The sequence below is a fragment of the Podarcis erhardii genome, assembly GCF_964252035.2.
Source record: "Podarcis erhardii genome assembly, chromosome: 12".
In the NCBI taxonomy this organism is placed as follows: Eukaryota; Metazoa; Chordata; class Lepidosauria; order Squamata; family Lacertidae; genus Podarcis; species Podarcis erhardii.
In genome coordinates, this window is record NC_138513.1 from 16,352,229 (window position 1) to 16,376,594 (window position 24,366).

The following is a 24,366-nucleotide window of genomic DNA, read 5'->3' on the forward strand; positions in this document are numbered from 1 at the left end:
CAAATGCATTTGTCAGGTTACTCAAAATATATATTTTGCAACCATGTGCCACCTCCTGAATTTGAAGGTTTTGGGCTAATATACCTTTTATTGTTTTGCAATTAATATTTGGCAGATGTTTCTAGTCAACCCGCCCACGCCTATTTTTCAGCGTGATTTGAATTGGCCATTGTGTCTCTTATAAAAAGTGAAGTGAAGCCGCTCACAGAGAGGAATCTATAAACCAAAATATTGTTCAAAGGAGTCCAAGTGGTTGCTTTCCACAAACTCTTTGGCTAGCGTAAAATCAACACAGAAAGACAACCTGTTCCCGGGCGTTGCCCAGGCTGATGTCTTTACTGATAACGGAAGAATTCCAATTCAGGAAGAAGGTGAATTAAGATCTGTTTATTATTTGTACTCTCAAGCTCTTGGTGCTTTTCTAGTCACCCACCCCCTTCAATTCCTTAAGCTGTATCTTGTAGCACGAGCGTGCCTCAGAGCACAGTCTCTCTCATCATATAATGTTTAATTAAAAGTGCCAAGAAAAGCAGGCTGGCTACACAACCGCATAGCCCAACCGCAAAGATTTCTATTTACTCCACCCAAGAGAAAAACACGCCTGTAACTTGAAGACTTGCCTGCTCGTTTTCATGTCTTAAATCAAGAGCTTGTGAGAAGAAGAAAAAAGAAATATGCAAAAGAGGGTGACATCTCTTTTGCCTCCCAAATTGATCCCTGAGGCCACCCAGGGAAACTGAGGGTCAAAAAGAACACAATACAGTCATACCTTGTGTTACGTTTGCTTCACGTTGTGGCTTTTCAGGTTATGAATGCAGCAAACCCAGAAATGTTTACTTCCGGGTTCGCCGTGCGCACACGCACAGAAGCAATCTGCGCACTTCGTGCATGCACAGAAGTGCTCTATCATGCTTCATGCACACGAAGTTGCGGCGCTCTACTTACGAACGGATTGTGTTCGTAAGTAGAGGTAGCACTCTACTTGTGTAGCTTGCAAGTTAGGTAAAGGTAAAGGGACCCCTGACCATTAGGTCCAGTCGTGACCAACTCTGGGGTTGCGGCGCTCATCTCGCTTTATTGGCCAAGGGAGCCGGCATACAGCTTCCAGGTCATGTGGCCCGCGTGACTAAGAAAAAGAAGAGTTTGGATTTGATATCCCGCCTTTCACTCCCTTTAAGGAGTCTCAAAGTGGCTAACATTCTCCTTTCCCTTCCTCCCCCACAACAAACACTCTGTGAGGTGAGTGGGGCTGAGAGACTTCAAAGAGGTGTGACTGGCCCAAGGTCACCCAGCAGCTGCATGTGGAGGAGCGGAGACGCGAACCCGGTTCCCCAGATTACGAGACTACCGCTCTTAACCACTACACCACACTGGCTCAAACCAGAGCAGTGCATGGAAACACCGTTTACCTTCCCGCCGGAGCGGTACCTATTTATCTACTTGCACTTTGACGTGCTTTCGAACTGCTAGGTTGGCAGGAGCTGGGACCGAGCAACGGGAGCTCACTCCATCACAGGGATTCGAACTGCTGACCTTCTGATTGGCAAGTCCTAGGCTCTGTGGTTTAACCCACAGCGGCACCCGCGTCCCCTGCTTGCAAGTGTATCAATGGTTAAAACAAAAACAAAGCGTGGGGCCAATTTTAATCAGGGATCCACATGCAGATAGATTTAACATTTCACTCCCTGTGATCCTGACAAAAATGCCACCCCATTCTACCTAACAGTAGGCCTGGTCCTTAGTGGTGCCAAGGGGTCCTCACAGCTAGCCATCCATGCTACTTTCTGTGACCATCTCATACGGAGGGCATAGATCTCTGCCTTTCATGCTGGCTTTGCTTGTACATTATGCCAAGCTCCTTCAATAAACTAGTGGCCTGCTTATTTCCCTTTATGGGTGCCTGTTTCTTTCTTCCTCCCATGACCAGACTACCTTCCTGGTCTTCTGTGGCAAGATTTCAGTGCCTCCAGGCCTGCAGAACAATAAACTGGGTTGGGTTTGGGTCTTGACAGAACCTAGTGCTGGCTGGAGGTTTCCTCTCATTGCAACACACCCTGATCTGCACATTTAGAGGCCTTCCAAGATGTGAAGTTTGAGCAGATGCCCTTGACTCCTTAGCCACAAAACTCCATACACGCAACAGCAACAAAAAAAGCAGAGAAAGCACATTTGATTCTCCTGGGAGTTAGCAACTGCTAATCCAGACAGCTCACTAGAGCAATCCAAAACCTGCCTGGCATTAAAAGCAAACAAAAACAAAGCCTTCTCCTTTCCACCAAAAAGAGTCGTACCAATTTTAATGGTGGGTACGAAACCAGAGAGAGAAAACCTGGACACTTTTGACAGCTGGCACTGGTTAATATTTATGGACTTTTTCTGTGATAAGCGGAAGAGCCTTTAAAAAAGAATAATAATCCAGGAGATTCGGAGTGATGAGGTGTCTCTGAATCAAGTCAGCTTTGGTCTATGTGATCTGAAGTATTTCTCTTACCGGTATTTGGAGCATAAAATCCTATCACTTCTGCCCAACTGTCATGTCCAAGTAACCCTGCTCAAGACAGCTTGGGAGCAAGAAGCAACCGGCACTTGGCTTCCTTCCCCCTACAAGTCAGCATGACAATGCAGTGCCTATTGCTCATTCGATTCTGGCAAAGGAGGATGGGTTGATGGGATGATAAGAGGCAGGGAACCAGAAACAGACAATGCTGCCATTACTATTTCGTAGAAGAAATGTATTCCAGAAAGAACAAATTAAATCTACTCACAATTGTTCCTTGTGACCCATAGGGGCTGGCCTGTTTTAGTGAATAGGGCACTGCCCCAGCAACCTAAGCCTGCCCTTAGCCAGCCCCCACCTGCCTGTCTTCTTACAACCAGCCCAAAGGATGGTCCTGGCTTTCAGCTTCCTCCTCCTCCATTGGGATGCCCTTGTGTAACTCAGCAGGAAGGAATATGGTGAGAAAGCCAGAATTATTTGGCTCCACCTGCCTGTGGCTTTGGGTCCTCCTCCTGTTTGGGCTCCCTGTCTTCTGCTGTGCCAATCCTAATAGGCACCAGCCAACACTATCCACAGGACAACCCAGATCGCTTTCACTGAAAGCTTTCACTTTCACCTAACCCTTGCTCTGATTAATGCTTTATTTCACAAAATTTGACTTGCCATGTTCCAAATACTTACCTCAAACTTTCAAGCCTAAAGACCCTGATTTGTTAGAAGGGCAGAGTGTAATCTAGATTTGCTTAGATAAAAATTGCCTTGTTTCTCTTTACTATCTGCCTAACAAGGAACCTTTATGTTCTGGCTAATGTTAGAGATAAATTTGGGTAACTGCTGGATGTTTTTATTGGGGGGGGGGCGGAAAAAGCAAGGGATGAGGGATGAGGCATGAGGCTTGTTTCAGAAACCTGCACAGCAAAGCCAAATTATGTCACTGACATGCCAGAAGCATGCACTACCTAATTCAATGGGGCTTTCACCCAGGTAAGCATGTGTATAGGATTGAGGCCTCTATCTTAAGGCTTCATTATCCATTGTTATGAACTTGGAGGACATGACAACTTGCTCACTCTTTTGTGACATTTTGAATTTCTTAGGGTTTCATTAATGTAAGTTGCACAAATGTTCATTGAGTATGCAATGTTTAAACCAATTATGGCCTTCAAAGTAGTGACAGCTAATAAAAATAGCAATGAACACCATTTGATACCACATCGTGCAGAAAATGCTCAGGTGCACAAGAGCTGGAGGGAAGCTCACGAAACCTGGAAGCCAGCAGCTGTCATTCACATCCCACTTTACTCTTACGGAAGTGTGCTGAATGTGTCATCGGCAAGTGCTTAAAAGCTGGAGAAATACTTAGCACTGTAAGTGACCCGTCAAGCTGGGCGTCCCAAAGTGCTTTTAGATCTGCTTCCTGCTTTGTGAACTGGGAGGGTTTCGATTCCCTGGAGTTTTCAAAACAAGACGTGGCAGCCCCTTTTTGCAAGTCAGGAGGTGACCCCCCTCCCCCATAAATCTTTAGAAGAGATATTTGTGTCGCCTCCTCCTACCCCCTTCAAACTCTACAGGGTCAAACCCACATAATATGAACCTTAAAAGTTTTAAGTGCGGGTTCCAATCCTGTTGTTGTTGTTGCTTTTCTATACAGCCCTTCATCAAAAGATCTCAGTGTGGTTCACAAGATAAAAATACAAGATAAAACCACAGATAAGTAGTTAAAACAAAAACAATACAATAGGATTGAAACACCACAATACAATAATGCGTGTATATAAAAACCAGGTTGCCAGTTGCGTTTGGAATGCTGTGCACAGTTCCGATTGCCCCCATCCCAAGGAGGACATTGTAGGGATGATGGAAGTACAGAAAAAGACAACTAAATTAATCAAGAGATTGGAGCACCTTTCCTACAGAGAAAGGCCACTCAGTTTTAATTTATTATCATTATTTTCTAAAAATGGACAGAGTACATCACCACAGAATTGCAGAGTTGGAAAGGACCCTTAGAGCCCATCTAGCCTAACCCGCTGCAATGCAGGGATCACATGATAAAGGATTATACAATTTTACCTGGTGTGAGTGTATTATTTTTCTCCTGAACTCAAGGCTGTCCAATGAAACAGACTGGCAACAGGAAAGGCTGCAGCTCAAGTGTTAGAGCATCTGCTTTGCATTCCGAAGGTCCCAGGTTTAACCCCCAGGTATCTCCAGGTAGGGCTGGGAGAGAAACCTACCTGAAAACGCTGCCAGTCAGTGTAGACAGTCCTGAGCTGGCTGGAACCATGGTCTGGCTCAATGTAAGGCAGGTAGGTCCCTATGCTCCTAGATCCAGGGGAGGCCAAAGAAATCACAGCTCCACCCAGAATGGAAGGTTACTTGCCCGCAGGCTTGTAGATGGCTTTAAAATGGAATTGGACCCCACACTCCATAAATTTGCTCTGCTGCTGCTCGGAAGCAGGGGAAGACTGCAGCCTTTGTGCCCTCCTGTGAGATACCCAGAAGAATTTGGCTGTCCACTGTCAGAAACAGGATGCTGGTCTCCAGCCAGCCAGGCTCCTCGCCTACTCAGTGACAAGCAGTGGACTGGCCCAACCTCATTCCTCCCCCTTGATTTCAGGCGCTTCAGAAGCCATCCACATGCATTGGGGGGGGGGAGACCACCATATGGCACTTTGATAGCAATGCAAAGATTTGGAAAACAAGCAGGATAACTAACACAGAAACTAAGAGGATGAAGACAGTAGGCTAAACATTTCACTCTTGATTCATTTTTATCATGTGCCGTTTCGTTTCACACTGCAGCCTTAGAAGCCTGTTAAATAGTCAAAGGAAAAATTGGCCTTTTTAAAAATAGAAAAAGGGGGAAATAGTATTTCATATTAATGGTTCCCCAGTATTCATTAGAGGAGCTGCCTACCAGAGTCTGGAAGGCCAGTCACCATCCATTTATTTCAGGCTGAAAAGAATGCCATTCCAACAGGAAGAAGAGCAGTCAAAGTGACAGGTCTCCAAAGTGAAAGGAACGGAGTGATTTTGAGAGGGAGAAAGTCAGAAATAAGGACAACGCTGAAACAGAGGGGAGATGGAGTGAGTTGTTAAGCACAGCAGCCACCTACAAAAATATTAAGCAACACCCCCAGCAAAAAAAGGGAAGAGGTTTGTGCGCGTAATCACACATGTACGCAAAAGGCACAGCACAAATTAATTCAGGGATGCGTACTTGGATCTGTGCCACCCTGCAACATGGAGCTCAATGGGAAAGCTGTTAAATTTGCAGGAGCTGTGTGTGCTGTGCTTTGGGCTCCTGCACATGTAATGAGTCCTTAGATCACACCAACAAAAAAGAACTGCAAATTCACAGGAAGGTCCGTGACAGCTCGATTCAGAGCTTTCAATGCAGGTTAATACAAGTTCCAGGCAGTATCAACAACACAGGCTGCAGTCCTCCTGGATTTCAACTTCCCAAACCTTTCAAGTATTAAAATTAAATGAAGATTTCAAATACAGAGACAACATGACAGTAAGGTAATGGTAATATTGTGTTTAAAAACTTAAAGCGTTGTTTTTTGTTTTGGATGCACAAAGGCAGCTTCTACAAAGGCATCATCTGCAATATTTGTTCTCATACTGAAACTCACAAACACATTTCTTGTTCAGCACTGAAGACTTCCACGACAGCAGTACTACATGCAACCACTCTGCCTTGCTCACTTTATTTCACCTTGCATCATTTATGGGTGTGGTTACAAAAATGGATATAGGTACTTTGGCTACAATGGTTTGCTGTGCATCAGTGTGCTTGGTAGGTGCAAGCTGTTCCCAGAAGGAAGAGGTTTGCTGTACATTTCCCCCCTCTCTTATTTAACCAAGAATATTTCCAAGGCCCAGATTCTCAGATCCTTTGTTCGTGCCTTTCCGATCGCTACTGAGTATAAACTTAATTCATAAAAAATTGGATATTTCTCAACCAAAAGAGCAGCACAAACAGTCAAGTAGAGCAAGAGGAGATTCAGCATATCAACCTCCCCAGTTGCAGAAGACCTGAAGGCTGTGCTGCTACAACTACCTTTTCATTCCATGCAGAAACCAGGATGCTCAAGAGATACGGAGCCATCAATCATCGTTGATGCTGCAGAAACTACTATGCCCGAGTACTAAAAGGCCTCTTCCCGTTCTCAGCGCTAAGCTTCAAGGATTCCAACAAGCCTTTGATCCGTTCGCTGGCTGGTCCCCTCTTCCTTCTCGTACCCTTGCTGGCATTATTTCCTGCTGATGTTAGGAGAAGGGCTGCCAGTCCCCAGCGCTGGTTGCTGCTGAACGGACCCTTCCCCGTCTGCTGCAAAAGCCAGGCGCTCTCTCTGGCCAAACTGACAAATCTTTCAAGCTGCGTTGCATTTACGTTCTTGCTGATATTAAGGTTTTGTTCAAAGGGGTTCTGTATGTGAAGAGCAGACGCTTCTGGCTTGTTTTGCTCTTTCCCCTGTATATTTGGAAAAAAAGGAGGCGGCGGTGAAACAAAAATCATTTAACATGTGCACTGTGGATTACTGACTGCCCCGAGGCAAACGTAAATAAGCAAAAACCCATGCAAAGTCCAAAACTGCTACCACCACCCATTTACTGGGCCTTTCAAAAGAAAGCCAGGTGTTTATATGCAAGGGTATGCAGAAGGGAGATCGCGATCTACTGGTGGATCTCTGGCAAGTTGCAGTAGATGAGCAAGAGTTTCCAACTCCCAGAAATGTAATGGCTTTTCTTGCTTATAGCAGACTGCTGAAATGAAGTAAGCTAACCAGAAATGGATTCGTGTGTGAAAGGTCTGAGTGCTCAGTTCAGTTCTAGTACTGGGGGTGGGGTATCTAGGCATAGAATATACTCAGAGGCACCCTGTTCTACAATATTAGCAGAATATATTTCCTGCCAGGCTCTGGTTTGCAGATCTAGCAAAAGACACCAACAATCCTTACTTTGCCTACCCCTGTAGTACAGAACACAGACAATATGCTGTGTCTTTAGAGAAGCATTTTGATGGGCAAGCCAGGATTGCGGTGGCAGAGATAATGAACTGGGTTCAGAGGGAAAGTTCAAGAGCGGAAAGGCAGCAATTTCCACATACTCAAACACAGCAAAATTCATATTTGCATATTTCTTTCACTCCCAATAACTGACAAGAGGAGAAAGGATTCAAGTTTTTGCCCACACCTGTGAATAAGTCCAAGGGAGCTCTTAGCTGGAGTCTGTGCATCAGCAAAAAAACCAAAAACGAGGGGTGGCCTTAGATGCTTTGTCCTAAGGCTACAGCCAGCAAGGCCCATTTAAATCCAACATAGCAGGGAACTAGCAAGGTATTAAAATGTTCTCCCAATATGGCCGCTCAAAAAATGCCACAAGCCACCCACATCCATTCAGCAAACAGCCCCTCTCTCACCCAAATAATACATTTGGAGGTTTCTGAATTGAATGCCAGCCCATCCTGGCTGCACAATACAGTCCTAGCACCACAGCAAAGCAGGAAGAATTACTAATACCAGTTTTGCTCCCCCCGTCTCCAATATTCAGACATTTTCATACAGTAACATAAAGACTGGCAATAAACCCTGAAAAGGTGTGAAAGTTAAATACTTTTACCTTTCTGATATTTAGTGAAAATTTGTTAAAAGGAAAATTTCCAAAGTATTCAAAGAAGTCACTCAGTAGTACATCTAGAAAAAAAGGGGGGGAAACACAGTAAGGAAAGAAGAGACCCAAGTTCAGATCTGACTGGTGAAAAGATTTACAAGGGGGCCTTCTTACCTAGAGTTTCTGTGTTTTCTGTGGGCTTAATTTTGTTCAAGTCACTAACGAAGGTACAGTCGTGACCTTCAATCACGTGCTTATCTTCTGTATCTAAAGCAAAAAACAAACACCTTTGAACTATCACGTACAGACACTATAGAATTTGAAAAGGGATGAAGTTAATCGCATAGAGATTAGTGTGTGACAAATTATAAAAACAACCGTTCAAGCACTTCAGCATTGAAACAATTCAGGCACAGACAAAAGACAATTATTATTTATATCTCTTACTCACCCTTCACCGGAAGGTCCCAGGGTGGGATACAGCATATAAAAAGGCAATACAACTGAAACAGCAACAAATAAACACACCACCCCTTGAATGCCTAAATGAGTAAGCATGGTCCTCCTTGCTCATAACAGTGGCCTCTCCTTTTGGAAAGGCAGAGGTAGAAAGTGGTGCAAAATCCAAGCAACTGCTCCAATTTGCAACGCTTAACAGTTAAAAACTTTTACCCTCCTTCCATTGCTTTTATCAACTAAAGAACAAATTGCAACCACTGTGATGTTCTGGGAGGGGTTAGACTCTCCCTGAAGGAACAGGTGAATACTCTGATAGTAGTCCCTCGATTTAAATCTGTAACTGGACTGCCAAGCAGCTTCTGTGGCTATGAGTGCTTATGCCTAGCCCTGGCCATTCATGGACTGGGATAACCCGGCCTCAGTCATTCATGCCAATGACCTCCCCTTTTGGACTACTGCAATGTGCTTCACCTGGGGCTGCCCTTGAAGACTGTCTGGGAACTGCAGCTAGTGCTGGGAACTGTGAAACTTAGCTGTGAGGATATCTGGTTTTGCATTTTGTTTTTTGTTTTTTTAAGTGCATTGTCTTTTCTGCTTTGTTGTATCTGCTCTGGGTCCCTTCCGGAGGAAGGGCAGGAGAAAAATCTGATAATTATTATTCCACCTGCACATGTTCCTCAAATCCTCCCTCTTACCAGCTAGCTCCTTCAGCTGATCCAAAGTTGGAATGATGGGGGGCTTTCTTCTTTGCAGAAAAAACAAGACCATCAGCGTGAGTGAGAAATTAGTAATCCAGGGGCCAGGAATGCTGCTGGTTATGGCTTGGACCCGTGCCCAGCACCGCACACTGAACACCAGAGCTCTCACACGCGGGTCGAGGCTGCCGTAGATATACAGGAGCTCAGAGCTTTTCAGGGCAATTCTGTTGGAAAAGGAATGGAAGAGCGTCAAAGGGACATATAGAGCGTCAACAACTTATAAGTGCAACACATGAGGGTGTGAGGAGAGCCCCTGCCAACAGGAAAACTGGGAACATGCAGCCTTTTTAAAGAAATGGCAACAGACTGTTTCACAGGAGACAAAGGATCTACAACTGTAAGGCTTGCATAAACCTTTGCTGGTTTATTGCTGAAGAGTCAAATCAACACAGAATCACAATTCTCAATGTATGATGTTCTCTGAGATGGCTTATCAGGAGAGATGCAAACTTTAGAAAGGCAGAGGGCATTGTGCTTATTAGTATATCTGCTCCGCAACCCAGAAGTGGACCCATTAAGAGATACTAGGTTGTATCCAATGCTAGACATACTCAGAGAAATTAATGTTCATGGCTAATGCAGGGTTATTAATTTCAACTTTGAATAGAACTTAATTAGATTTCACCCACTATTTCTCCTCATAAGAACAGGGCTGTCACTCAGAAGGGTAAAGAGGGAAGCAACTAAGGCCATCTGAAATAGTATCAGGCGGCTTCAGGGAGGACTGGCAGACAGGGTCAGACATGAGTGGTAACACAGAAGCACTGCGATCTTTCTTTGCAGAGGGCAAAACAATAGCTTTTTTCTGGCACAGAGAACTCAACATGGCAAAGTTCACAAATGCTAATCTGGTCAATAAAACATCAACACAGGTGTCTCCTGTGGTTTATTATAAAAGCAACTGTAAAGTATTCATACGATTGGTATTTCCCCTATACACGGAATTAAGAAAGGAAAGGAAAAACGCTCAAAGGGGGGGGGGGGACTGTGCCAGAAATGTTATTAATAAGAAGCCTGCTCCCCCTACTGGTCATCAAGTGAAAAAACAAAGTTTTCTTTAATACAGTGGTACTCTAGGTTACATACGCTTCAGGTTACATATGCTTCAGGTTACAGACTCTGCTAACCCAGAAATAGTGCTTCAGGTTAAGAACTTTGCTTCAGGATGAGAACAGAAATCGGGCTCCGGCGGCGCGGCAGCAGCAGGAGGCCCCATTAGCTAAAGTGGTGCTTCAGGTTAAGAACAGTTTCAGGTTAAGTACAGACCTCCGGAACGAATTAAGTACTTAACCAGAGGTACCACTGTATCTCAACACTAATGCCCATCTGTATATTTTTATCCAGCGGTTCTCAAGTGGTTTCCCTCAGCAGACCACTTGAAAACTGCTGTTAGTCTTGGTGGACCACTTAACAGACCTTCCCCCCACCCTTTAGTGCTGTCATCATTGTCAAAACCGGCACCTAATTATGAACACCACAGGCCCTGTTGAGAAGGGCCCCTTTACCTGTAATTTTTAGAGAGAAATTTGCAGGCTGCACCAATGCCACATGGACAGAGGCCCTAGGCCAGGGCTTTGCTGGCCTGTCTGATAATCCAGCTTTGCTTGGTCAAAACAATCTCAGTCTCCATTGCTGGAGTGGGGTGAGGAATAAAGTGGGGGCGGGAGAGAGATTATATTGATGCTAGCAGATCCCAATCTGCATTTTGCCTGCTCCCGCTTTAGAATGCTGATATACATTGCCACTCTATAGCCACTTATACACCCATATCTAAACCCAATATGGTGTGGTATACTGTATAGTGTATGGGTGGGGAACCTGCAGTCTTCCAGCTGTTGATAAACTACAACTTCCATGATCCCTGACCATTAGCTGCACTGGCTGGGGTTGATGGGAGTTAAGAGCCCACCAGCTGGAGATTACCTGGTTTCCTTTCTCTGGTGCAATGGATGCAATACCAGGCCAGAAAGACATCACTAAGCTTACTGGGTATTTCTGGCTGCCCTTGCCCTGAGTTTCCTGGACGGTAGGATGTACACTTGAAAATGCTTACCTATTATTAGCTGTCAAGTCACACTGAAATCCTGAAGGCTGATGAGAAAATCGTACCAATGGACAGCGAGCATTAAGTATTTTTTGGACACCGACACACCCAGGGCCAAAGTTATCAATAAATTCACCAATCACATAAAGGGTCCTCTGTGTTGCTATTCGTTCAGAAGGTACTCTCTTCATTAGATAATCTATGTTGAAGGGACCTGTTTTCTAACACAAAAGAGACAGAATAAGTCAAACGTTCAAAACAAAGGCAAGCCCCCTGACACAGCGTCCTCTTCAGAAATTTGTGTAAGATAATGAGCACTTGAAAATTAGGATTGTCACCTGCATCTTCTACCGACTTCCCTCTTTTTAGTCTTTGCTCCCCCTCCCCAAATGAGCAAAATATTATTGTTACATACCTAGAACTCAAAAGATGTGGTTTATTTATTTAACATAATTTTTATACTGCTTGATTGTAAAAAAACAACAACTTCAAATTGGTTTACAAAAAAGGAATAAGCAATACAGTCATACCTTGGTTCTCGAATGCCATGCGACTCAAATGTTTTGCCTCACAATGCCGCAAACCCGGAAGTGAGTGTTCCAGTTTGCGAACATTTTTGGGAAGCCGAATGTCCAATGTGGCTTCCATGGCTTCTGATTGAGTGCAGGAAGCTCCTGCAGCCGATTGAAAGCCGCGCCTTGGATTTCAAACGTTTTTGGAAGTCGAACGGACTTCCAGAATGGATTCCATTTGAGAACCAAGTTATGACTGTACAATTATTAGTAAAAACAATGAAAACATTCAAAAACATAAAACCAGCAATAATCTAAAAACACACTGGCATTCTAGATATCTCAGTAGGCCTGTCTAAACAATATGTTTTTAGCAAAGACTACAGTGAAGGTGCCTGGCTCATATCAATAGGCCGGGAGTTTTAAAGTGTAGGTGCCACCACACTAAAAGATCGAGTCCTTACAAATGTGGAGTGGGTATTACATGGCATCTGTAACAGTGCCAGTTCTGCCAATCAAAGCTGTTGAGTGGGCATATCTTGCAAGCAAACTGTCCCCAAGTTGTTAAGGGCTTTGTATACTAATAGTATACAAATATAGTATAATAGTATACAGTAGGGACACAGGTGGCGCTGTGGGTTAAACCACAGAGCCTAGGACTTGCCGATCAGAAGGTTGGTGGTTCGAATCCCTGCAACGGGGTGAGCTCCTGTTGCTCGGTCCCTGCTCCTGCCCACCTAGCAGTTCGAAAGCACGTCAAAGTGCAAGTAGATAAATAGGTACCGCTCCGGCGGGAAGGTAAACGGCGTTTCTGTGCGCTGCTCTGGTTTGCCAGAAGCAGCTTAGTCATGCTGGCCACATGACCCGGAAGCTGTATGCAGGCTCCCTCGGCCAATAAAGCGAGACGAGTCAGACACAACTGGACCTAATGGTCAGGGGTCCCTTTACTTTTATACTAATAGTAACACCTGGAACTTGGCTTGGTAGCAAATCAGCGACCAATGCATATCTCGGAGCACTGGTGTTATATGAAGCAGGGAAGAGCAGTTATATCCCTAAAATTAAATGTCCAGGGTCCAAAGAGCCCCACTTCTACCTGGTTTCCACTAACTTGTCCTGGCTTGCTCTAGATGCTGCTTCAGCTTGGGAGGGAGAGGGGCATGTGGAGGCTGCAGCAGGAGAAAGGACAGAGACATGCCGCATGCAACCCCTGGGAGCCCAGCCAGTCTGAATCATATCCAGCTCTAATGGACCCTTCAGAGGAATAGATTTAACTTTTTTTATATAAAAGCAATGCTGTTAAAGAAATGCTCTGATATTAGAAACACATGCACCATCCATATCCATGACAAGAAAAGCTGCCTCAAGGCAAAGACTGAAACTGAGCCAGTTCTCTCAGTAGAGAGAAAAACCAACCTGGAGAAAGTCAGGGCTTTCCCACATGTGACGGGGAAATGGTTTTTAAGCACACAGCCTCTGTTTACATGAGCAAAACAAGGCAGCGTTGGCCAATACACTCTGGCAAAATTACGCAAAAGGAGGAAGTGGTATATCTGGGACTCCTTTGGGCTGATAGGCAGCATTTTATTATACTGTCATGAGAAAAATGGAACCGTGAACCGCATTACTACAGTTTGCATATGCTGCTGTTTGAGATAAGATTGGCTAATTGCATAGAGGAAATGTACACGGCTTTGCAGCTGCCTAGAACAAACCTGCTTAGTTTGCTTATCCCCGTGTGGACATTGTGTTTAACCCTTCCTGTGCCTGCGTATTCATTGTCCAGGAGCATGTTAACGTGGCCACCAGCTGCAATGCAGCACACAGAACAGGCACCCAAGTCCTATTTTCATTGCAGAAAGCAAAGATGCATGAGAGCAGACTGTTTTGTGGGTGACGCTAATAAAAGCACTAAACGCTGTCAAAGGTTTAGGGCAGGGTGGGGAAGCTGTAGCCCTTCACATGTTGCTGGACTCCCTGAATCCATCATCCCCGACCTTTGACTCCATTAGTTGGTAGTGATGTTAAATTCTCAAAAACAATCTTTTGGAGAATATTCTCGATTAATGAGAATATTAGAGAATTTTCATTTAAAATAGGAGAATATTCATTTTAATGCATTGAAAATGATATAATTAGTTAATATATATGTTTATTCATGGGTTAACTTGTTCAGATGGCAACCAAAAACTGTACAGATATTTTTATTCAGTGCAACAATGCAGGGGGTTCACATTCTTTGATTTTTTGCACGAAACTTGAAATTGAAAATTCAACGGGAATGAGTCACGTTAGTCACTAAGCCTGCCACTAACCGTATATTTACCATCAACTTGGAATTCTAATTATGTTGTGTATGTATGAAATGTAGCTTTTAAAGTAAAAGGAATAATTAAAATCTCAGGTTCACTTATTATTTACTAGGTTTTTAAAATGTGGGTTGTAAAACTGGTTCTTACATTAGAATTTACAGTTTGTGAAGAATATTCTCCGGAGAATTTTCTAGCAGAGAATATTCTCCGCAAAATATTCTCACCCCACATCACTACTGGTTGGTGATAATGAGCACTGGGCTCCATAAACATCCAGAGAGCCACTGGTTTCCCACCCTTGACTTTAGGGTCTGGAATTCAGTGCCTTCTTTACCACTTGCAGCATAAGCAGGACTCTTCCGTTTGTCCACAATGACTGGATAAGGTACTGGTGATGCTCTAATGGCTGCTAGGAGGTCCATGCACTTGAAGATGGTGGTAATTAGTCTTTATAGTACCATCTATGTACACAGCACTCTTGAATATGAGTAATTTGTAGGATCCCCAAATTTCAGTGTCAGGGAATTCCAGGAAGTAGGGTTAGCAGGGAGGGGAAGTACACACACACACACACACGGTAACCAGACAATGCAATGATATTGTTTCATACTTGAAGAAAAAGCCTTTAGTTACAGGCTGGAAATTTGGGTTGAAGCTGTAACATTAATTCACACATCAACTGCAATGCAATTCTTCTGGTGGCTGAATTGAAGATAATGTCACTAGATGCTCTCCAAGGAGCTATGTATAAATTATAAGCTCATATTTGAGAAAGGATTAGGCCTACAAATATTTGATCCTCTGATAATTTGAATGGAGTACGGCAAATGAAGCCATAACGTACACACGCAAGGGTAGGCTTTTTCCAGCTTAGAACTAACCTGTTGCTCAGTTGTATGAATAAACTAGTAAGTATATATACTTAAAGACTGGGAGACGTGGATGCACAAAAAGCAGCTTAAGATGAATGCACGGCATTCAGGAAGCTCAGTAACAGGTGTGCAAAATGACAAAAACAAACCAAAAAAGCTGCAGGTGTAGCCAACTTTGATTTGCATCATGGCAATTAAAACAAATTTTATAATTAAAATTAATAAAAATGGTCATGATTGCAAAACAGTCATTCCACATTCTAATCAAACGACAAACCAATGGAGGATGCTGTTAGAGAAAGACCTTACCCTTTGGGTAGCATTTTTTCGGATTGCATCCAGATCCAAAAACATGTCTAAGTCACATCCCAGTTTACCAAAGCTGTTCACAGAAGAGCCAAAGGGCTTCACAATGCAGTCTGGAAAATAAGCACTTGCAATGTCTTGAATTAAAGAGCAGGTAAAAAATCGGAGCTTAGTGTTTTCTTCTGTTAGCTGATACTTCTCTACGAGCATGTACAACTGGTCGCTCACCTGCAATGACAAAAAAAGGGAGAGAGGGAACTCAATCTCAGGTTATGTGAGGCACTTGGGTGACCTTTGAGAGTTGAGAAACAGCCGCATTGTCTGCAAGGTACAACTTTACAACATAAAGCAAGCAGAGGGTAAACTCAGCATTCTTTCTTTCCAAATCCATCCATAAAGATTATTTAAATACAAGTCCTTTAAACATCATTTCTCTCTGCACTGAACACAATAGATACTGGTTCAATGGAAGATCAACAGATTCAGAAAAGACACAAGTAACTTCTATATACAGCAATTCTTACATACTTCGCTTAAAACATCCCCTTTTGGTAGTCCTACTGGCTTAATTGTTCCTGCTATTTGGTGCTTGCTAAATTACTGTGCACTATTGAAGATTAAAAGGGATGGAATTTGTAAGCCACCACAACCCACTGACATTTTCATCCTAATATTAATCATCAGAATGTCTCAAGTTCTAACATCTACTGTTATCCGAGTGTACCAAGTGATACATTTAGCAAATATGTAAAGTCACCCTGTTCACATGTCATTAAATTATAATTGGTGGTTTACTGTGAATGTGCTAACTATTCCTGCTTTGTTCCTCTCAACTAGTGAGTGGGAGCAACAAGTCATGATCCTTGGCTTAGCATTACATCCAAACCAGGGGTCGTGGTTTGTTTCACTTCCAACAAACCATGTTTGGAAAGCTAAACTATTGGGGAGGAGTGAAGCAGAAGCAATCTGCTTGGTCACAGTAAGTCAGTAACTATGGCTTACTACAAAGTGCAAACACAGCCACTGTAACAGACATAAGTTAACGCTATATAGCTTTGCACCCAGAATAAATGCACAACATCGACTTTGAAGACAAAGGATGAACTTTGTCATTAAATGTACTGAGAACATACATGAGTGCAAGTTATTGGGTTCCGGAGGCATGGAAGTTCATCAGAATTCTATCAGGAATTTGCAACTTGATGATCTGTAATGGCGCACAAGGTTCTATTCAAACAACAAAATTACTCAATGCTACAAGGTTTCTCCTGCAATGTTTAACCACAAAGAATGTTGGGTGGGTCCTAGGATGTTTATGTGAGCCAATGGTGAGGCTCAGTTAACTGATTGTGTTCTCTAAAAATCTCTGTACTGTGCTGGTGATTTCATGCCAGGCAACTTGATGCAAAGAGAGTTCACTAATGATTCCTATTCCTGGAATCAAGATTTCTGAAAAAGTTAAGTTTCTTTACATGAAAATTCATTTTGATATTATACGATTTATTATTGCCGCCTCTCTCAGAAGCATGAATGGAAGCACTGTTTATAAATTTAGTTTTTCATGATCCAGATTAATTAGTAGCTACTACCAACATGAACTATCTAGTTACAGATGGGTAGCCGTGTTGGTCTGCCATAGTCAAAACAAAATAAAAAAAATCCTTCCAGTAGCACCTTAAAGACCAACTAAGTTGGTCTTTAAGGTGCTAGTGGAAGGAATTTTTTTATTTTGTATGAACTATCTAATCTTTCATAGAAGTTCTTTATTTTGCTTTCAGCTTCTTAGTATTGAAAATGCAAGAGCTACTTCATTATCAGTAAGCATGACCATTCTCTGTCCTATTTAAAAGATCTGGAGAAAAATCACAAATTGATATTTATTCCATTGGTAACAGTTCTATTGTATTAACAAGTATTGTTAAGGACTCTCCTGCGTGTGAGTGTCTGAGGGCCCTGCTCCTTCCTGCCACTCACCATCTGGCCTGGGGCGGGGCCTGAAGCCTCATAAAGGACTGCTGGACTCTGCTGCCCGAGAGGACTCTCCTGCGTGTGAGTGTCTGAGGGCCCTGCTCCTTCCTGCCACTCACCATCTGGCCTGGGGCGGGGCCTGGGGCCTCATAGGGACTGCTGGACTCTGCTGCCCAGGAGGACTCTCCTGTATGTGAGTGTCTAAGGGCCCTGCTCCTTCCTGCCACTCACCATCTGGCCTGGGGCGGGGCCTGAAGCCTCATAAAGGATTGCTGGACTCTGCTGCCCGGGAGGACTCTCCTGTGTGAGTGTATGGGGTCCTGCTCCTTCCTGCCACTCACCATCTGGCCTGGGGCAGGGCCTGACGGGCCTCACTAGAACAGTTGCTGTTACTGCTGGAGGGGTGCAGAGTGCTTTTAAAATGTTTTAAAATTTTTATTTTGAATTTTTTGTATGTGGGGGGGGGGTGCGGTGGATGTTCATTGGGCCTGGGAATTTGTTTGATTTTATGTTTTTGTAATTTTTGTAATTTTTATTGTTTTTTGTTTATATTGTTTTATTTGTGTTGTGTTTTTTTTGTTTTTGTTTTTTAAAGGGGTTATTTTGTTCTTAAGGGGAGGGGTCAGGGCTGCCGGGGAATGGGCCCCAGCCCACAAAATGGCTGGGATATGCTTCACAGGGGGGAATGCACTGGGACAACCGATCTCAGTGATCACGGGTAGGAGGAGGAGTTACGCTAAGACCAGACCATGTCATTACAGAGGAGGCAGGTTTAGTCGTTGTCTGAGGACTATCCCTACCTCTGGGTCTGGTCCTGACCGGATGAATACTAGAATCAGCAAGGGATACCCACATGACCTGAAAGTGTTGCTGTGCAATGCCAGGTCAATGATTCATAAGACCACTGCCATCCATGACTTGATCATGGATGGAGGACTTGACCTGGCATGTGTAACAGAGACTTGGTTGGATGAAGCAGATGGGCCTGTCCTTGCCGCTGCTTGTCCACCAGGTTTCTCTTACGCACAGCAACCCAGGTCATGTGGGCGGGGAGGGGGGGTTGCAGTGATTTTTAGGAAGTCATTAGTTTGCACCAGGCGTCCTATTGGGAAGACCCAGTTTTCTGAGTGCATGTTCTGGAAGTTGGGCAATAGGGGCAGTACAGGATTCCTTCTGGTGTACCGACCTCCCCGCTGCACCAAGGATTCCCTGCCCGAGCTGCTTCAGGTCGTGGCGGATGTTCTCCTGGAGACACCTAGCTTGGTCGTCCTAGGGGATTTTAACATCCATGCCAACACGACCTTACAAGGGGCCGCTCGGGACTTCGTGGAAAGCATGGCCTCCATGGGGCTGTCCCTGAATAAGTCAGGCCCAACCCATAGCCGCGGACATGCCTTGGACCTGGTGTTTACCTCTACGGATGTTGGTGATCTGACACTAAGTAAAAGCGAAACGAAAGAAGTGCCATGGTCAGACCACTTCCTGGTGCAACTGGACTTCTCTGCGACCCATCCCCTCTGCAGGGAGGTGGGACCGATTCGGATGGTCCGCCCCCGCCACTTAATGGATCCAAATGGTTTCCAGAGAGTGGTTGGGGATGCTTTATCCCATGTTGATGGCCTTTCAGCCGATTCCCTGGTGGCCCGCTGGAATGTGGAGTTAACCAGGGCTATTGACTGTTTGGCTCCGAAGCGCCCTCTCCGATTGCATGAAGCCCGGAGAGCCCCGTGGTTTTCCACGGATCTGAGGGCAATGAAACAATCGTTGAGACGGCTAGAGCGCCGGTGGCGGATAACTCATTCTGAATCTGACCGGACACGGGTTAGAGCTCAACGTCGAGCCTACCAAGTGGCGATAGCGACGGCGAAGAAGACTTTCTTCACCGCCTCTATTGCATCTGCAGAAAACAGCAGCAGGAGACTCTTTCAGGTGGTTCGCAATTTAGCGGAACCACCTGTAACATCGGGGCCCAGTACGGGCCACATGTTCTCCTGCAATGATTTTGCAAATTTTTTTGCAGATAAAATCGCTCAGATTCGGGAAGAAGTAGACTCCACCGTGGGAGCAGGGCCGGGGCGGGAGAGTGCTAGAGTCCTGTCTGGTCAAGTTGTGTGGGATCAATTTCAATCTGTTACCTCCAAGGATGTGGACAGGCTGCTTGGACGAGTGAAGCCAACCACCTGTCTCCTGGATCCTTGCCCATCCTGGCTTATAAAAGCTAGCTGGGAAGGACTGAGCGATGGGCTTTGTGGGGTGGTGAATGCTTCCCTCCGTGAGGGAGCCTTCCCAGACCCGCTGAAAGAGGCGGTTATTAAACCGCTTCTTAAAAAACCATCTTTAGATGCGGCCACGATGGCCAATTATCGCCCAGTCTCAAACCTTCCATTCTTGGGCAAGGTGATTGAGCGAGTGGTTGCTGAACAACTCCAGGCACGCCTGGAAGAAGCGGACCATTTGGATCCCTTCCAGTCGGGATTCAGGCCTCATCATGGGACTGAAACTGCCTTGGTCGCACTGGTTGATGATCTCCGGCGGGCTAGGGACAAAGGTGAGAGCTGTTTCCTAGTTCTGCTGGATCTCTCAGCGGCGTTTGATACCATCGACCATGACATCCTTCTGGACCGTCTTGAGGGGCTGGGAGCTGGGGGCACTGTCATACAGTGGTTCCGCTCCTTCCTCCTGGGCCGTGTTCAGAAAGTGGTGGTGGGGGATGAGTGTTCAGACCCCTGGCCGCTCACTTGTGGGGTGCCTCAGGGTTCTGTCCTCTCCCCCATGCTTTTCAACATCTACATGCAGCCGCTGGGAGGGATCATCAGGAGGTTTGGGCTGGGTGTTCATCAGTATGCAGATGATACCCAGCTCTACCTCTCTTTTAAATCAGAACCAGTGAAGGCGGTAAAGGTCCTGTGTGAGTGTCTGGAAGCGGTTGGAGGATGGATGGCGGCTAACAGATTGAGGCTGAATCCTGACAAGACAGAAGTACTGTTTTTGGGGGACAAGAGGCGGGCAGGTGTGGAGGATTCCCTGGTCCTGAATGGGGTAACTGTGCCCCTGAAGGACCAGGTGCGCAGCCTGGGAGTCATTTTGGACTCACAGCTGTCCATGGAGGCACAGGTCAAATCTGTATCCAGGGCAGCTGTTTACCAGCTCCATCTGGTACGTAGGCTGAGACCCTATCTGCCTGCGGTCTGTCTCGCCAGAGTGGTACATGCTCTGGTTATCTCCCGCTTGGACTACTGCAATGCGCTCTACGTGGGGGGGCTACCTTTGAAGGTGACCCGGAAACTACAACTAATCCAGAATGCGGCAACTAGACTGGTGACTGGGAGCGGCCGCCGAGACCATATAACACCGGTCTTGAAAGACCTACATTGGCTCCCAGTACGTTTCCAAGCACAATTCAAAGTGTTGGTGCTGACCTTTAAAGCCCTAAATGGCCTCGGTCCAGTATATCTGAAGGAGCGTCTCCTCCCCCATCGTTCTGCCCGGACACTGAGGTCCAGCTCCGAGGGCCTTCTGGCGGTTCCCTCACTGCGAGAGGCCAAGTTGCAGGGAACCAGGCAGAGGGCCTTCTCGGTGGTGGCGCCCGCCCTGTGGAATGCCCTCCCATCGGATGTCAAGGCGATGGACAACTACCTGACATTCAGAAGACATCTGAAGGCAGCCCTGTTCAGGGAAGTTTTTAATATGTGACATTTTAGTGTATTTTTTATCTCTGTTGGAAGCCGCCCAGAGTGGCTGGGGAGACCCAGCCAGATGGGCGGGGTACAAATAATAAATTATTATTATTATTATTATTATTGCACCGATTTTTCCAAAAATATTAATGGAACTATTTACTACATGCATTAAAAACCATTCACCCTCTTTCTGATCAGCGTTTCTGATTCAGCTTTTCAGTTACATATTCAACACAATAATAAAAGCTGCTTTATTTCTTATAAGAGAAATTGCAAACATGAACTTACACTGTCAGCATTACATAGGTTCGTCAGCAGCTCTCCAACTTGAATAGTTGCCTGTTTATGACGGTAAACTGGAGTCTGATTGGAAGCTTGGCTTGGTGGGTTTTTCAATGTTATTGTAAAAATTCTGGATTTAAATGGAACAGGACACTCATCCACCAACTGTACAGAACCAGTAGCATCCTGCAGTGAAGCTATACTGTCGGTCTCAGAAAATTCTACTACTGCATACATCCCCTGAAGTAATAGAAAAGAAGAAATAGTAACATTTATGTAGTATGATATATAACAGATTTTATCTGTAAACATAGGCTGGGCATTAGAATGATTTTTCATTTTTTTTAACATGTTAAGACTACAGTGGTACCTTGGTTCTCAAACTTAATTCGTTCTGGAAGTCCGTTTAACTCCCGAAACATTCGAAAACCAAGGTGTGGCTTCCGATTGGCTGAAGGAGCTTCCTGCACTCAAGCGAAGCCGCATCGAATGTTCGGCTTCTGAAAAATGTTCAAAAACCAGAACACTTTACTTCCAGGTTTTTGGCGTTTGGGAGCCGATGTGTTCATCAACTACCATAAGCCATTTGAGAACCAAGGTTCCACTGTAAAGCTAAATGTTCCTCCTATGTATATGAAACTAACTGTATTTTGTAAGTTGCCTTGGGAGACCTTTGTGTGCAAGTATTTTAAAATCTGCCAAACACTAATTTCCATATTCCTTCCAGTAGCACAATATCGACTTTGAAGACAAAGGATGAACTTTGTCATTAAATGTACTGAAGAAGTGTGCATGCACACGAAAGCTCATACCAAGAACTGACTTAGTTGGTCTTTAAGGTGCTACTGGAAGGAATTTGTTTTGTTTTGACTATGGCAGACCAACACGGCTACCTATCTGTAACTGGAACTAATTTCCATGCTATCCGCTTCTGTAAAGGATACAGATGAGTTACAGATAGGTACCAAGAACTGACTTAGTTGGTCTTTAAGGTGCTACTGGAAGGAATTTGTTTTGTTTTGGATACAGATGAGTTATCGCAAGTCCATCTGCTCTTGGGTCTTTCTATTTGAATCACACAGATTCAGTTGCTAATGCTGAAAATACTTACGTAACTTTCATAGAAGAAGTGATTCTTAATGTTTCCATGAGATGACAAGTATTTGAGTAGTTTTTTCTCATTGATTTTGGATGGGCAGTTAATTAACACGGTTCTTTGTGCCTGCTCTCGTCTTTCTGCTAAGATCTTACTGAATGTCTTCTTTCTGGTGCTAATTTCAGTATCTGGATGGAAATGGAGGGGGAAACAGATTATATGAGCAGAGTTTTACAGCCTGATATTAGTACATGTACTTCATTTTTAAAAGCAAAAAGGTACGTACTACATGACAACCCCCCCCCCAAAAAAAACCCTACATAAAAGTTTGTGTGCATTTTTGTTTTGCTACATAAAAGTTTGTGTGTGTGAAAGCACACTATGCTCAACTGAAAACAGCCCCAGGCACCAGGTATAAGAACATAAGAGGAATCCTGCTAGATCAGACCAAAGGCCCGCACCCTGATTTCCATAGTGATGAACCAGATGCCTATAGGGAGACATGACTGCAATAACATTAGTATTCACAGGTGTTTGTGTAATTTGGGAATATGTGCAAAATTGCACCAACAGCTTGGTCTGTTTCTCAAGGTGCCCTTCCTCAACACCTGAAATCTATTCACGGTTAGGATGCCAGCTGTGGTGGGCATCTTGAAACAGATCAAGGCCATAGGCCTTTAGCATGACTCATCCATACCCACTTTCTCCAAAGAATCTGTGCAGGCACACTGACAGGTCTAACGCCATGGCTGCATTCAGCAGCAATGTGGGTGGTGGTGGATCTCTCTTCAAACTTGAATCTTTCTGTGTATTTGAATTTCTTCACTTTAACCTCTAAGACCAAGTTCCTGTAAGCAGTACAGTTTATGATGCATTAATACAACTTATGAAGCATGTGTGTGTGTATAGTGTATTTGAATTGTCTTCAGTCAATAAAACGCTTTATACTGAACCATGTGGGCAATTTGTTTTCTTCACTGTCAATTCTAGAAAGGCCTACGACAGGAAAAGACGAAGATTGTGGAGCTTTGCTGGACTACTCTGCTGGTGCTGCACAACTCGGCTGGCCACACCAGTATAGGTTCAACTGAAGCGGACCCAAAAAGGGCAACTCCATCCCTACCAGGGAAGAACAGGCAAGGGAAGATCTATATCAGGAACAAGGCAGTGGTGGTGGCGGGACAGAGAAAGCTTGACATTGGGATCTGCTGCCCCGGTTGGATCCTACCGCCTGAGGCAGTTGCCCTGTATGGATGCAGTATTAAAACACTATCAACAGGTGCCCTGGAGGCGATACAGTGGTACCTCGGGTTACATATGCTTCAGGTTACAGACTCTGCTAACCCAGAAATAGTGCTTCAGGTTAAGAACTTTGCTTCAGGATTAGAACAGAAATCGGGCTCCGGCGGTGCGGCAGCAGCAGGAGGCCCCATTAGCTAAAGTGGTGCTTCAGGTTAAGAACAGTTTCAGGTTAAGAACGGACCTCCGCAACGAATTAAGTACTTAACCCGAGGTACCACTGTACTGCTTTCAAGAGGATAGCCACTGGTAGCTTTATCACTCGTCCCTTTTCAAAGCCATCTTAAGTCGGCTGCCACCAGCGCATCCCTTCGCCTCGCTGCTCACCCCTCGAGGGTCCCTCAGCCTCTCCCCTCAAGTTGCTAAGCAGCAGGCAGACATCGAGAGAGAGGGAGGGACGCGAGGCCGGGCGGGAAGGGGCCTCCCGAGAAAGCGAAACCACTTTTACCTGCCGCCGCTTCCTCGCTGCCGGGGCCCTGCGGCTCGCTCCGCATAGCTGCCGCAGCTTCCGTGGAGCTGAACCGGTTCCCGGCGACCCTCAGCCTGGCCTCGGCGCGGCGGAGGAAGCACAGACCCCGGCACTGGAGCCAAAGAGGCACTCGCCCCATGGGGGCCGCCATTCCTGAAAGAAGCGCGGGAAGGGCCCGTACTGCGCACGC

The 24,366-nt window shown here is 45.0% G+C and overlaps 1 protein-coding gene across 1 annotated transcript; it reads right to left on the reverse strand.

The window, feature by feature from the left end:
• Positions 1-4,381: 4,381 nt before the first annotated feature.
• Positions 4,382-24,356, reverse strand: MTPAP (mitochondrial poly(A) polymerase). The gene is made up of 9 exons (XM_081834385.1): positions 24,156-24,356; positions 22,424-22,596; positions 21,319-21,552; positions 15,386-15,610; positions 11,390-11,601; positions 9,274-9,500; positions 8,294-8,386; positions 8,129-8,202; positions 4,382-6,980 (listed from the first exon to the last, which is right to left on the reverse strand). The coding sequence occupies exons 1-9, from the start codon at positions 24,325-24,327 to the stop codon at positions 6,642-6,644; spliced, it is 1,749 nt and encodes a 582-aa protein (XP_081690511.1). The 5' UTR covers positions 24,328-24,356; the 3' UTR covers positions 4,382-6,641.
• Between the last annotated feature and the right edge of the window lie 10 nt (positions 24,357-24,366).